Raw genomic sequence first — 13,505 nt, 5'->3', positions numbered from 1 at the left:
TCCTATGAAACCCAGAGAAATGTCTATTATGCTCAGGGTAGCCAACGAAGATTCTTTGTGGGTCTCTAGGCTGATTTTATCTTTCCAGAAAATTAAAAACCAAGACATATCCTGTGCATTAAGCCATACTGCTAAAAAAAAAAAGCACATGATGTGATAGCTCCCCTGTTTAAGGCAGTATTCTGCATGAGAGAAGTAGCAAGTGCAGCATTGTTTAAAACTCATGCAAACAGATAGCTTTGCAGCTGTCTTCATACTGTTCTTTAGTTTGTAAACTCTCCAACAGTGCCACAGAGAATAAATCTTAAACTCTTGAGATTTAATTGTTTTTGAAGGTGTCCACATGTTGGGTTTCCAGTTCTTTCCTGAATTCCATTTAATTCCCATACACCGGAGAAGACTGAAGAAATAACTCCTTGGGGTTCCTATGGGTTTCACTGCCTCCAAAGCCATCAGGAGTTCTCATGAAACTACTTGTGTGCTCCACGAAACAAAGGAAGGGCTGAAGATCAAACCTGTATGAGGCACCACCCAAGCTACGCAGGGTTCAGCTGCACCTGCTGTCTCCCAACACATAACATTATTACTCAGTGGAGCCTCGGGGTGCAGCAAACATACTTCACTGCAATTCCTCTCCTCTGTCTCTTCTCTTGACATTTCTATGACTAGCTTCTGTTCATGAGCAAGGCCACTGATTCTACTAGCCTGAACTGTGGATACGCAATAGCACTGCTTCACGTTGACTACTGTGCACCCTATATTCAGTTTTATGGGATATAAAACACCACTTTTGGCCAATGAGCACAGTACAGAACTCCAACATTAGCCAAAGCTTCAGGTACGAGAAGGAGCATATCAGTTTGCAGTGCTTGTTGACAAGAACACAGAAATATTCGGCATTTAAACATGTGGATCACATTAAAACACTGAAAGTGATGCTAAAGGAAATCAGAAGTCTACTGATTCTGTCCAGCTCTGAAGAATTCTTAACTTACATTTTTGGAGGCAAGGAAGCTCATGCCCTTTGCCACCTGGTAAGAAAAGCTTAGTAGATCTTCAACATCTAGAGCAAGTTCATCATCTTCCGACACAGAAAGGGTAACATCCTGATCGGTGTAGGATCCTACGCAATATGAACAACAACAGCTTTTGAGTGGAGCAAGTGTAATCATTTAGAAACAGAGTTGTCTTCATGTCAAACAAAACAGTGATCTGAATAAGTACCAGCCTGGAGTCACATAAATAGCCCATCGCAAAAAAGCAAAAAAAAATCCTGATACTCCATTTAAGTGTGGAGAAATACAAGACATTGTAATTTAGCATATTGTTCTTTCTCAAGCCTTCTTATATCAATTAATGAGTTGTAATTCTTCCCATCCATGAGAGGAAAGTATGATAAAACTGAAAAAATCCATGAAGCCCCTCTCTCTGCACTCCCACCAGCAAACAGAATTCCTTGTCACTATACTCACCAGACTTCACCGGTCGTTTTTTATCAGCTTTTGGTGGGACTGCATATGACACTCCTGGTTTCATGTCCATGTATTCATTGGCAACATCACTGTAGAGGCAGCAGATGAAATGAAACATAGTTTAGTGAAAAAGGTCTCAAAAGCCATCCAAACAAAAAGCCAAGGTTACGCCAACCTTCTGAATATGATGCTTTACAAACGATCAGTAGATTGGAAACTCATGGGTGTGTAAAAAAGATGAGCAAAGGCCTGTACAGAAAGAGAGGTTTGTTAGTACAGCTAATGATACATCTCAAAGTTTGGAGTTTGGCTCAGGTGAGCAAACAAAACCTTTCATATGTATACTGTTTATACAGACTTCACTCTCTATAAATTAACATCCAGATGTTTCACAGGATCTGCTAGTGCTTCCTTCTTCTGCTTAGGCCAACTTCTACCAGAATACTTCAGCAACTCAAGTGGCAATTGAAATGCAGAAGAAAAATGGCAAAAAATGTTAAATTCAGAGATTCCCAAGTTCCATAGGGGATGTGTATGTATTTTGAAGAATCAGCCGAGGCTTGGGACAGCCATCTGCTACATTTTTTAAGTTTAAGTCTTGTTATTGCTATATATAATTCAAATGTACAGATTTTCATACTAAAGGTTAGGCACCTTTAGAAATGATGGATGTACTTGGGCATTTTTCACTTCATTGCCATTAGAACTCATAAACATAGCCCTTCCTTAGCCTGAAATACCTGTTCAGTTTATGAACAATAAATGCAGCCACAGAGCTAACATGGAAAGGAGTAATGAGATCACCAATAGCTTTAGTCACCACCAGAAACACATCTGATGCATTTAGCAGCTGCAGCTTTACAGTAAATACTAATATGAGAATTTGGTAAATACTCCGCCGTTAATACCTCAATTTACAAAACGTGCTCAAACAGTGAGATTCCTTCACTGAAAAGAGGACACACCTCCAATGGCAAATCACAGCTTTGTATTCATCACCTCAGTGGTCCCAACCTCTCTGGGGCATCACCAACTATCCATATATTACCATGGCACAAGCAGCTTCACCAGTACTAGGTCTTGCTGGGACAAAGGACTTTATCACGTCCTAAGGGTCTGCCTGGTTCTTTTGTGTCTGCGAACACAAAGTAATGGGCCCACTGGGGCAATAAACAGACTAAAAATAAAAATGGGCAGGTATTGTAAGAGCCCCTAGGTTTTGGTAAGTTATGTCTCCCGCACTTTGCAAAGGGAAGGAGCGAGCAGGAAATCTGCTTGGAAACGTACTTGGAAAGAGCTCTGGGCTGGTATCTAAAACAGAGGAGTTAAAAATATACAGATGAAGCAACTGAAAAAATCCAAAGTACAAGAGCAATCTCAGAATTGTGATGGATCGTGTCATCACAAAATCTAGCGAGCTATCGGTGGCAGCTTGCCTCTGATACTGTAAGGCGCTGGTTTGATTTTGTAAGAAGTAATTTCTGAAGGCAGGAACTTAGGAGAGCTCAGAGTATTAACACCCCAACACTGGGGGAATTGTCATGCAAGCTGCTAAATGAGCACTGCCAATGTTTAAAAGGAACGATAAACACAAATACGTATGAAGATTGGAGCCAAGAAGTTGCATGAAATAACTACAGGAAATTTGATAAAGAAGTAAAACAGAGCGTATACAATCAATCGTACTCTGTTAGAATAAACCACCCACTGTACAAATCGTCTCTTTAATTAAATTGTTTCCTTGCACAGCAAAGAATTTTCAAAGCCTGCTGCATGAAAGGTTTCTCCACATCTCTTATCCCTAATAACCTTTGATATCTCCTCCTTCCCAATCTTCTAAAAACACAAGTACATTTCAGCAGGTCATACTTACGCCGCAGGCTCTGCCTGATGCAAAAGGTTCTCGTAAACTGCTGTTTCTGCATGTTCTTCGTGTTTTGGACAAATAAATGAATCTCGTTTCCGTCTCAGAAAATTTAAAAGATCACCATAACAGCAATATTCTGTAATGACCAGAGTGGGACCTGTAGATGTACATGAGGTTTAGAAAGCAGGTTAATACTGTTTTTAAAGCAGAAAAACTTACATAAAGATAGCATTCAGCCAAGCACACAGGCTGGGCTATTAAAAATCACACTGCCTAGCACTGTCTAGACTTGAAAAGTTATAGAAAACTAACCCAGCATCTTCCCTTTCACAGATCAGCAACTATGGTCCAGCTAAAGCTGTGTTGCTCCCAATTAATTTTTCCCCCCTCAATAGCATTGCATTGTACAAAAATTAAACAAATAAGTCTTTTTCTCTTTCTTCATGTGATAATGTTTCTGGCCAGACACATGTTTGATTTTGCTCACTTCCTGAAGGAAGTTATTTGTTCCAAACGTTAGAGTAATTCAAGCTTCAAACATTAATCCTTTTGATTCACTTCTGTTTACAGTAGAGCTTCACGATTGTTCAGTAATGTTTTGGAAATGATGTAGCGTGTTATATTCTGCAGTATAATAGGAAAAATCATTCAAACAGAACAGCCTGCTGCTACAGAAAACTACATTGCACAAGGTCTTAGAATATTAAAATGAAATCGGAAAGGAGAATCAAGTCATCTCCAGCACGGATGTTTATAGATCAAATATATGTTTTCTGAGTGAATGACTCCAGCTATGGCCCTTGAATATGTAATTGCACTGCGTGTTATTTCATCTGTAAGGTTATTCTGCACCACTGTTTTCTAACCACACTAGTTTATTTCCATTTTTCTGCAGTTAAAAATTATAGCTTTCGTAAAAGCAAAAGCAGTGTTTGTGGTGGGGTTTTCTTACAGACGCCACATTTTTTCAGCTGACACAGACATGCACTCAGGCCAGTGAGTCTACTTTGTCGACTGCTTAAACAAAATTGTTTCACTCTATTTTTAAATCATTAAATGTGAAAGTGAGAAATGTTTTGCCTCCATCTAAAACTATGAATTTTTACAAGCTCCTTTTCTTTGAAAAATGAAGCAAAAAACTTAAAAGGCAAATATTTGTGTAAGAAGCAACACCATCTTTCATATTAAAATGCACATAAATTAAAAATACAGGACTGTATCACTCTGTATTGACACTTCAGCTGTTTTGTAGCTTTTACAATGTATGAAAACAAACTTATTAATATTAAATGTGAAGCATTTGGGTTGTGCAATAGTTTATTTGGAAAATTCTTTTTCTCAACTTTCTGCTGCTTAGAATTTGTAACTTCAGTGGTGCAGATACATTTACAGGTTAAACAGAAGTCTGGAAGACTATACAAGACAGGGCTGTTGACTTCACCTTGGATACCAACAGGGAACCAGTTCACGTATCTTTTCTCATTCGTGAGAAACAGTGTGGTTGAGGAAAAAACTTCTGCTGTACATTCTGTCATCTCTCAAGAAGAAAGCGCACAATGGCTCACATGAAAGAGAGTAACAGCAACCTTCCTGTTTAGCTGCAGCTACAGTGGCCTCATTACTGCTTTTAGGATGAGGCTAAAATCTAGATTCAGTAATTCACAGGTGATAGTCACGATGATCTGCAACCTCCCTAAGCAAGAAATGTATTTAAGATTTCTATACTTAGCAGCACTGGATTCTTCTTCACAAGGTTCCTCCTTCTGGCAATAAAAAAGGAACAGAAATAATCAATAATCTGTTGATAACCCCACCTCCAATGGTGCAAGCTCCAAGCAGATTCACGATATTAATGTGGTTTCCAAGGTAACTCAGCACTTTAAGCTCTGACATCAAGGCTTCTCTTTCTGTTAAATGGGCACTTGCTGCAAGGCAAAGCACAACGTTCAGTACGTAACACACCGACCAGAAGGAAGTGAGAAAAAATTGTACAGTATATTACAGCAACTTACTTTTCAACATCTTTACTGCTACTGTCATAGCAGCATCAGATTTAAATAGACCATAAGCAGTGGCTTCAACAACTTTTCCAAAAGCTCCAGCACCAAGGGTTTTACCTAATAAAGCAAAACAAAATAGTCTGTAACGACTTGGAACACTTCTTTGTGAAGAGTTCAACATTTTATTTTACGATATCAAGGAAGCTATTGTAGATACGCCTGCTTGCTTTTTGTCCCAAGGTAAGTATGAGCAATTATCATTATTTGCATTATTGCACAACGTCTTTTTGACAAAACCTTGCTGTGTTTGACCAAAGTCCCATATGAGACCTGAAGGTTTCACTTTGCAGATGAAGTTAAATAAATCTAAACTAACCAAAACTCAACCGGTTTCTAGGAAATTCCCATTTGTGATCATAAGGAAGTTGGGTTGGGTCTATGTAAACATAGTTGTTTCCATTTATTTCTTCAACAACTTTCCACTGAACTTCGTATTTGGGTTTCTGGAAAAGAAAGAGAACGGCTGTCACTACTGAAGCCTCCACAGGCAGCTCACACACTTTCCTAACTCAGGCAGAGGGGCTTCTGATTTTACCTGCAGATATATGTACACCAGGATCATGACTACAATGCACATCAGTCCTGCAGCGACTCCAAACGCAATTAGTAAAGGGGTGAAAAGGGTATGGGTACGGATTTGTTCTGGAAAGAAACAGAGAAAATTCTGCTTAAATACTGAACAAGAAAAACTGTATTAAAAAGATGCAGGTGAAAACCTTTCCTTGGTTCTTCCTTGTGAAACACGGTTTGGGATTTTGATTTTCCCAGATGTTCTCCAGGTACATCAGAATGGCTTTCCTGAATGAGCTGTCGGGGACAGAGCTGGCACAGAAACCATCCAGTTTGTTGCCTCGGGAGTCTCAGCTTCATCCAGTCAGGAGGCGTGACACCAAGATAAATTAATGCAAGGGGTTTGCGTGATCTCAGTAAAGTTAGGTTAAAGAAAGAAGCTTTTTTCTGAAGTCCTAATTTCATCTCTTTTTTTCCCCCCAAGTATGATCTCTACAGCACAGTCTTTACAAGTAGAAGTTGTGTCAAGTAGCGAAGGAATACCATTCCAGTAAAACCCATCTGCCCCAAATCTGGCTTATTTGTTTATATGTTATATCTGGGTGTAACAGAGAAAAAAGAAGCAGCAGAACATTTGACTTAGCAAAGAAGAGCACAGATTTACAAACACATTTCAAGTCATCTATGTTCTAGTGCTTTTTTTTCCCCCACAAACCCACAAATACTGCTACAAAACTCATAAGCCCTTTTGCAGTATGTTGTTGTTACTTCTTTTACAACAGCAGGGCCCTTAGGCTCCAGGCAAGTTCGGGACCGCATATTTCCTGAGACATTGTAAAAACATTAAAAAAATGCAGTCTTTCCTTGGAAAAAAAGTGATGGCCTAAATAGTCAAAACATATAACGACAGGAAAAGAAAAGGGAGAGAGGGGGGAAAGCCAGTGTAATGCTGTAGGTGGTTTGCCCCTGTGCTGCACAGACAGAAGAAAACCAGCTACCTACTGCGCAGCAGATCTGGAGCCGTAAAAAGATGATAGCACAATATTAATTGAAAAATTAAACTAATGCTTTAACAGGCAGAACATGTAGTGTAATACGTTATCATACGCTCAGCCACAGTACCGTAAACTTTCTTACGGCAAAGGTAAATCACTTAAAATCCTCTAACAGAAAGAGCTGAACAGCACCCACATTTTATGGTCTCATCCACTCCAATACCTTTAATAGCAAAGTTACCTTTAATAACCTATAATAACCTAATAACTTATAACTATAACAACTTATAATAACTAATAACCTATAATAAAACTAATAACCTTTAATAAACTAATAGGATAGTTACCTTTAATAGCAAAGTTGAAGAAAGCAGAGCTCCTGTCCCCATTGCTGGAGGCCTCGCAGCACACAGTGCCGGTGCTCCTGAACATGCTGGCGTTAATGGTGCTTTCAACCAGGATTCGTTCAAATGACGGCACTGATGAATTTGTGTAACTGATTTTGACATCCATGGGGGATATTGTCGGTGAATCAAAACACCTGGGAGAAACAATACTGACAGTTACCTGCCATGGATTGCTACCTGGAATGGACGACAGGTCCTGCTGTTGAGGCAGATAGTTACTGCCAGACCATTAGACAACTAAATAACACTGCTCTACAAAGGGGTTCAGTTTAAGATCTTATCCTTGAAACTTAGCCTGCTCATGATGTCTCATTGTCTTCTATGTAGTGGGTGCAACGGATACATACACCAAGCCTAACCCAACTGGACACCATGAGGTCTTTGTGTTTCCTTTTGGCTAGAGATACCTATAGGTCTGTAAGTCCACTATTGGTTTTGTATCATTCAACCTGCATCTCCAACTTCAGCTTCGAGCAATTGTGGTCTCTTACCTACTCTTGAAAACTTTCCCCAAGCAGTGTTTTATTACAGCACAAAAAACTCCATGATGTACATACAACACCACCAAGCTTATATGCAGCCAGAAAATAGCCAGTTCTGTTCTCTCAAGATGCTGCCTCTCCTTCATATGTCACATATTTACTACAGGAGCACACAGTTAAAATAAAAAAAGTACTATTTAAAAAAAATAAAGGAAATAACAATTATTTTAGGCATAAAACAAATTACACAGGTGGGAGACCCATGACTTGCTAGTACAAGATCTACAACCACGGTGGAAGTCAACCAAAACCTTAAAACATGCTTCACAATGCTCACTTCACAGTGAAACTCTACAATCTTTTTAGAAACATGGTAACTAGACATCAGGTTTTATTCATAACAACTCTGGACTTGTTTACTTGCCATACGCTTCACGTGAACAGAAATCTAATTACTGTATGTCTTGAAAAATTATATCATTACACAATAAAACAAAAGATAACAGCCATATTCACAAGTGATTCTGCAATTGTCATTCTGTGAAATTGCATACAGAACATGTGTCATTTGGGGCCAAACTGATACAAACCTTAGCTAGCTTGCAGCAGAGAGAAAGTTTGGCTTTTTCTTTTCCGCAGCAGAAAATGTTAATTATTCCCCTTTCAAGGACGGAATGCAAAGGGGAATGAAACATACCCCTGCTTTCCCTCAAACCACTGCAAATAATGCAATGCCGAAAATGATGAAAACAGTGGTGCAACGTTTGAACATAACTGTTACGGAGTCATGTTATGTTCTTAATTTTTAATTATAAATTGGGTGCATTGCATCTAGGATAACCTTTGGAGACTCTGGTTTACTTAACTCACCTCTGCTCAGTTCCTGGGCAAAAATACCAGTATATGGTAGGGGCTGGGAATCCAGCTGCTACGCACTGGAGAATACCGTTGCTAAGTATATCCAGAGTGAGAATCTCCGGTTTTGCTGCAATAAACAAAAATGAGAGTCACACATTAGACGAACACAGAACTTGCATTGCCATTTGCTCTTCACCCCAGCAAATTGTGTTCATCATTGTCCGTGGAATTACTCAGGTGACCAGAGCTTCGCATGTTCAAGGGTGTCCAGGTCTGAATTGGTGTCCTGCAAGCACTGACCATCTGTGAAAATATCAGTTCTTACACTGAATGCTTGGGCTGGATTTCACAAGAATTCCTTATCTCCACTGAGTATTTGGTTTGATGAAAGTTCCTAAACCAGCAAAGCCCAGAGCTTAAGCAACCCAAAGAAGTGTGTGCTTGGAACAACAGTGCAGTTCCCGTTCCTGCACAGCATGACTTTACCCGCCTGTAAAAATGACAGTTTCTTCACAGTTATAAGCATACTAAATCTGTCAAACCACATCTCTCTTACATCTGCCCTGTGTATTAAATATTACCACCGCAGCCAGAAAAGGAACTACAGTGCAAGGCAACCAGTGCAGACCTCCCCGTCCCCCGTCCCCACAGAGGACGTACATCCCTCTAAGATACCGCTACCGAAATGCCCAACTGCCTGACTCTCTGAAACTTTGCACGTAGAGGAAGCTAATATTCGGCTGAATGTATTAGCTTTCCAAACAATAATTCACGATTGCTCTGGTAGTTTAGAAAGCAATCCAGACAGCCGATGCCTCCTGCCACATCCTGCACCACAGCTAGTCCTGCAGTCGGTTCAGGAGCTGCTGTTTCAACTATGGCAGGAAACCAGAGCGATCAGACGGACTTTACAGTCATTAGTCCAATGTCATAGGCTTCAGCCAAGGGCATCACCAACACAGCAAGATGTTTTTCTTGGTGAAACTTGAATTAGAGGCCTTACTTCCCATAACTACCTTAGCTTCCTTGCAAAATCACCCAAAAAGAAGTTAATGGAAAAACCAGACTACACTGCAATGATGCTGATCACCTGACAGGTCCAAGTTAGAGTCCATTATCAGTTAATACAACTTCACAGAAATGTAAGATGAACTCCTAATATTCTAGAAAGTAGTGAAGCTGTACAGACTACAGTGGGAAAACACAGATTTATTTCAGATAAAATCCACGTACAAAGACTGCACGGTGTTAGTTTTTAATGAATATTCCACTTGCCGATTAAATTAGAGGCAATAAAGCACACGTATATTCTCAATCACATAGCATCTCCTCATGACTCATGTTACAGGAACCGAATGTTCTTTCATTTCTAAATCCGCATGTTGTGTTTTATGCAAACCACCAAGAACTAAACATTGTTGCAAAATGTTCAGATGGATTTTCAGCATTACTCATTTGGTGCAGAACTTTTTGAGAGTGCACAGCATCTCACCCAGCCTCAGTGCTCATGGAATACACATAATTCACGTTTCCGAAACTCCCATCAAAATGGTTGGATTGTGAAATTGTCATTAGCTGATCTACTACCCACATGCAATTTGTTTAGGTATATGCTATGTTTTAGGCAACGTTACAACGCAATGTAACTCAAGAAATAAGAGAAACGAAAAGTCAAATATAAGAGGACTATGACCATTAAGCCCCGGAAAAAAATATTGTGCCAGAGTTGGGCTGCATCTACCATCTTCTGACTTCGAGTGAGGGAAACAAAAATGCCCTTGTTAGTCAGGCCTTTTCCGCTGTAAAAACCTAGTGCAATAAAAGCCTGTCTACATGGCCACGAGTCCATGTGGACTCATCCTGCAGCAGCGGAGGGAGATAAGGGGTTGCGCAGGGTTAATGCCACCAGCAGCCTGGGCAGAGTGGTCCAGCCCTGGTGCAATGGGAAGCTGAGCTGCAGCAGCCTTCGAGAACAGCTGACCTGAGAGTAGCTCTACCCTGATGTGCCTGGTGAAGTGCTTTGATGTGGCGATTAGCGTGATCAGCCTCTCCCAGCACGGAGGGCTACCAAGCCTCCCTGGCTCAGAGAAATTAAGGGATGTGTTCCACTTGCAGCAGCAAGCCCCCCACAGCCAGTACCCAAGGGGACAGAGGCGGCTGCTACTGCCGTCCCCCCCGGGCTGTGCCCTTTGCTGGCTCAGGCTACGCAGGTGTCTCAGCACCTGCATCCCTTTCTGGCAGCCAGAGCATCTTCCTCACCCACCAGCATAGGTGTTCCAGGGGATGCTGGAGCAAAGATGGACGGGCTTTCACAAAGAGATGCCAAGCTGTCACCGAGCATCTTCTTTTCAAGAGATTTTACTGTGCTAGATTTTATGACTTTCACTGCCTAATTACCCCTGGTATCAGACAGGCTCTTAATGACCAGACTTTGCTTATTGTTTTGGCTTTAACCCTTTAAATATTTAACATTTCATTACACTGCTCGGCTTATATGCATATTGCCTTCCATAATCAGTCATTAGATGTCTTAAACTTCTAATTTCACTAAGTTTGTTAACTGCTTTTCAGCTTTTATTAATGTTGATTCTGAATGTATCAAAGGTGATTTATAAGAGGTCACTCCTATTTTAATTCAATGCTCTGTATAATAACATTGTGCATTTAATTGCTTTCTATTACCAATTTCCCTTTCTTCATCATTAACAAAGTAAATGTCTAAAAAGTAACACTTAATAGGTATTGTCTGTCATCACAGTCAAAGAGAGAGGGCTTTCCTCTTGGAGCTACATTTCCTGGATTGGAACAAATCTTTCTATAATATCATGGTGACTCCTCATTTGTTCACTGCATAGTCCAATGACAGGAAAACTGCTGAGCTTTGCCTCACGTGATCTATAATACTGTGACCAGTTTTCTCTTTGCAGCATGAGCCCCAACCACATACGTAATATTTTGTTGACTATATTTAAGCCCAGATATTATTTTGCACTAAACTCAGATACTAGTTGGAAGATTTCTCTACTAATTGCTAGACACGCTGTACCTTGCCACTCTGGAGATTTCTACAATTTCTTAATTGTAACTCAGTTCAGCATGCTGCTTGTCAAGTTGTAATTTTCTTTTTGGCTCCTAATTTCAGAGCTCCTTACTTACTTACTTTATGTCACATTTACTATGAATTACTACTTTTTTTTTTTTAAAGCAATTTAGTATTGTTTCAGATTAGCATATGCAATTGCTAAATGTGTTTAAAACCAAGGCAAGTATTTCTGCACTGGGTTTTTCACGTCTTTCAGCAAACGCTTTAGCATTGATTTTTGTTTATGTGAAGACATTCTCCTGATTAAGAATCCTGTTTTACCTGTTCGATTCCTTTCTGCTGATTACTTGCCCAAGCCAGACATGTAAACATCATGAGCTACACCCCAGCAATTTATGCGAAATCCCCTGACAACAATGCCAGGTCAGGATGCACCATTAGATCAGGATCTGACCCACCTACACATGACTCACCTTTGGCAGTTATTCTGCTATGTCAAATAATATGGTATGTTGTCGTGCAGTTTGTGTTTCATACCTAAATGATGAGCATTTTATAAGACACTGAAAACAGGTTATTTTTCTTAAAAAAAAACCTCTAGAAGGATCAATCTATTTCATCTCCTGTTTTCAAAATGAAAAAATATTTGCAGGAGCTTAGTCAAAATGCCAAAAGAAACTCTTTTTGAGTCAAGTGTGTCAAATCCATCTGCTTCGGCAATGGCTGCAGTCCACCCAGGGCCACCGTGCATGGTAACGTGAGCTCTATGAGACTCCTTAAACGTCCTCATTGCATCCCAAGACTGATCTTACTACTTACAAGACCAGTAGTTGAAGCAAAGGGAAGAAGACTTGAATACTGCTGGTTGTATGGACAAGCCATTCAGAGGAACTAAACTGTCTATGCTCCCTCTTGCCTTGGTCACCCTGCTTCACCGTGCTCTTCCTAGTCTGGTTTCCTAACCATGATCTACAGGGGTTTTCAGCTTTTATCAAGTAGCACATTCCTGAAAAGCAGCAACATGGAGCTCTGCACCGAGAACTGACACCTGATGATGACAAAACTGTGGGTTGTTTTGGTTTTTTTTTTAGTTCTTGTGCCCAGACTGCTCCCAAGCAGCCTGCAGAGCCTGGGAGAGCTGTGAGGACCATGAACAGCCCCTCAGTCCAAGCACATGTATGATGCTGCAAGTCGGAAAACACCATCCAGCCTCATGTGAACTGACAGTTCCACAGGCAACGTGTAATTTCCCCCGTTCCTTCCCAGAAATTAAACTTCTGGCTCAACAGTTTGCTCTGCTAATCTGTAAAATAGTAGAATTATCCCTCATGACTGTAACCCACACTCAGCCACAGAGGCAAAGGACATCTGAGGTCGCCAGTGCCCTCATCTCAGAAATCACAGCTAGGAAACGGAAAAGGCACAAGAATACAAATGACAGCATTCACAGATGAAGGAAGAAATGCCATGTTCTGAAAGAAGCCCAGGTGACATTTCTAGACCCAAACTATGGCATCGCTAATAGTGACGCTACAAATCTTGACCTTCAGTGATAAACGACAAGAACTCAGAAATTAATATTTTGTGCATTTGTGGAAGTCTCAATAGCCCTCTGCATAAACCTGTGCCTGGAGAAGGACACATTGCTGCTAAAGCGTAGCAGCAACACAGAACTGTATTTGCAGCACATTCATTCACTTTCTATACAGTTCTTCCTGCTGGGCTTGAAGGCATCATTGTCTACCTAGTTTCTCCAGTTTGCCTGCAGTTCCCTTGTGGTTTAATTTTCCTTAAGCTCGGCCTTTAGCATC

At 40.5% G+C, this 13,505-nt stretch overlaps 1 protein-coding gene across 1 annotated transcript in view; it reads right to left on the bottom strand.

The window, feature by feature from the left end:
- KIT (KIT proto-oncogene, receptor tyrosine kinase) overlaps nucleotides 1-13,505 on the bottom strand; it is a 57,708-nt gene that overhangs the window by 10,412 nt on the left and 33,791 nt on the right. Inside the window, exons 8-16 of the mRNA XM_050896333.1 lie at nucleotides 8,664-8,778; nucleotides 7,252-7,445; nucleotides 5,935-6,041; nucleotides 5,716-5,842; nucleotides 5,352-5,456; nucleotides 5,154-5,264; nucleotides 3,346-3,496; nucleotides 1,473-1,561; nucleotides 996-1,123 (exon numbers count right to left, since the gene is read on the bottom strand). Of these exons, the coding sequence (XP_050752290.1) occupies nucleotides 996-1,123; nucleotides 1,473-1,561; nucleotides 3,346-3,496; nucleotides 5,154-5,264; nucleotides 5,352-5,456; nucleotides 5,716-5,842; nucleotides 5,935-6,041; nucleotides 7,252-7,445; nucleotides 8,664-8,778 (1,127 nt within the window). The remainder of the gene's footprint in view (nucleotides 1-995; nucleotides 1,124-1,472; nucleotides 1,562-3,345; nucleotides 3,497-5,153; nucleotides 5,265-5,351; nucleotides 5,457-5,715; nucleotides 5,843-5,934; nucleotides 6,042-7,251; nucleotides 7,446-8,663; nucleotides 8,779-13,505) is intronic.

The sequence above is a fragment of the Gymnogyps californianus genome, chromosome 4 (assembly GCF_018139145.2).
Source record: "Gymnogyps californianus isolate 813 chromosome 4, ASM1813914v2, whole genome shotgun sequence".
NCBI classification, from domain to species: Eukaryota; Metazoa; Chordata; class Aves; order Accipitriformes; family Cathartidae; genus Gymnogyps; species Gymnogyps californianus.
Note: the sequence above shows the minus strand (reverse complement) of the source record. Positions and strands in the feature narration are given on the sequence as shown.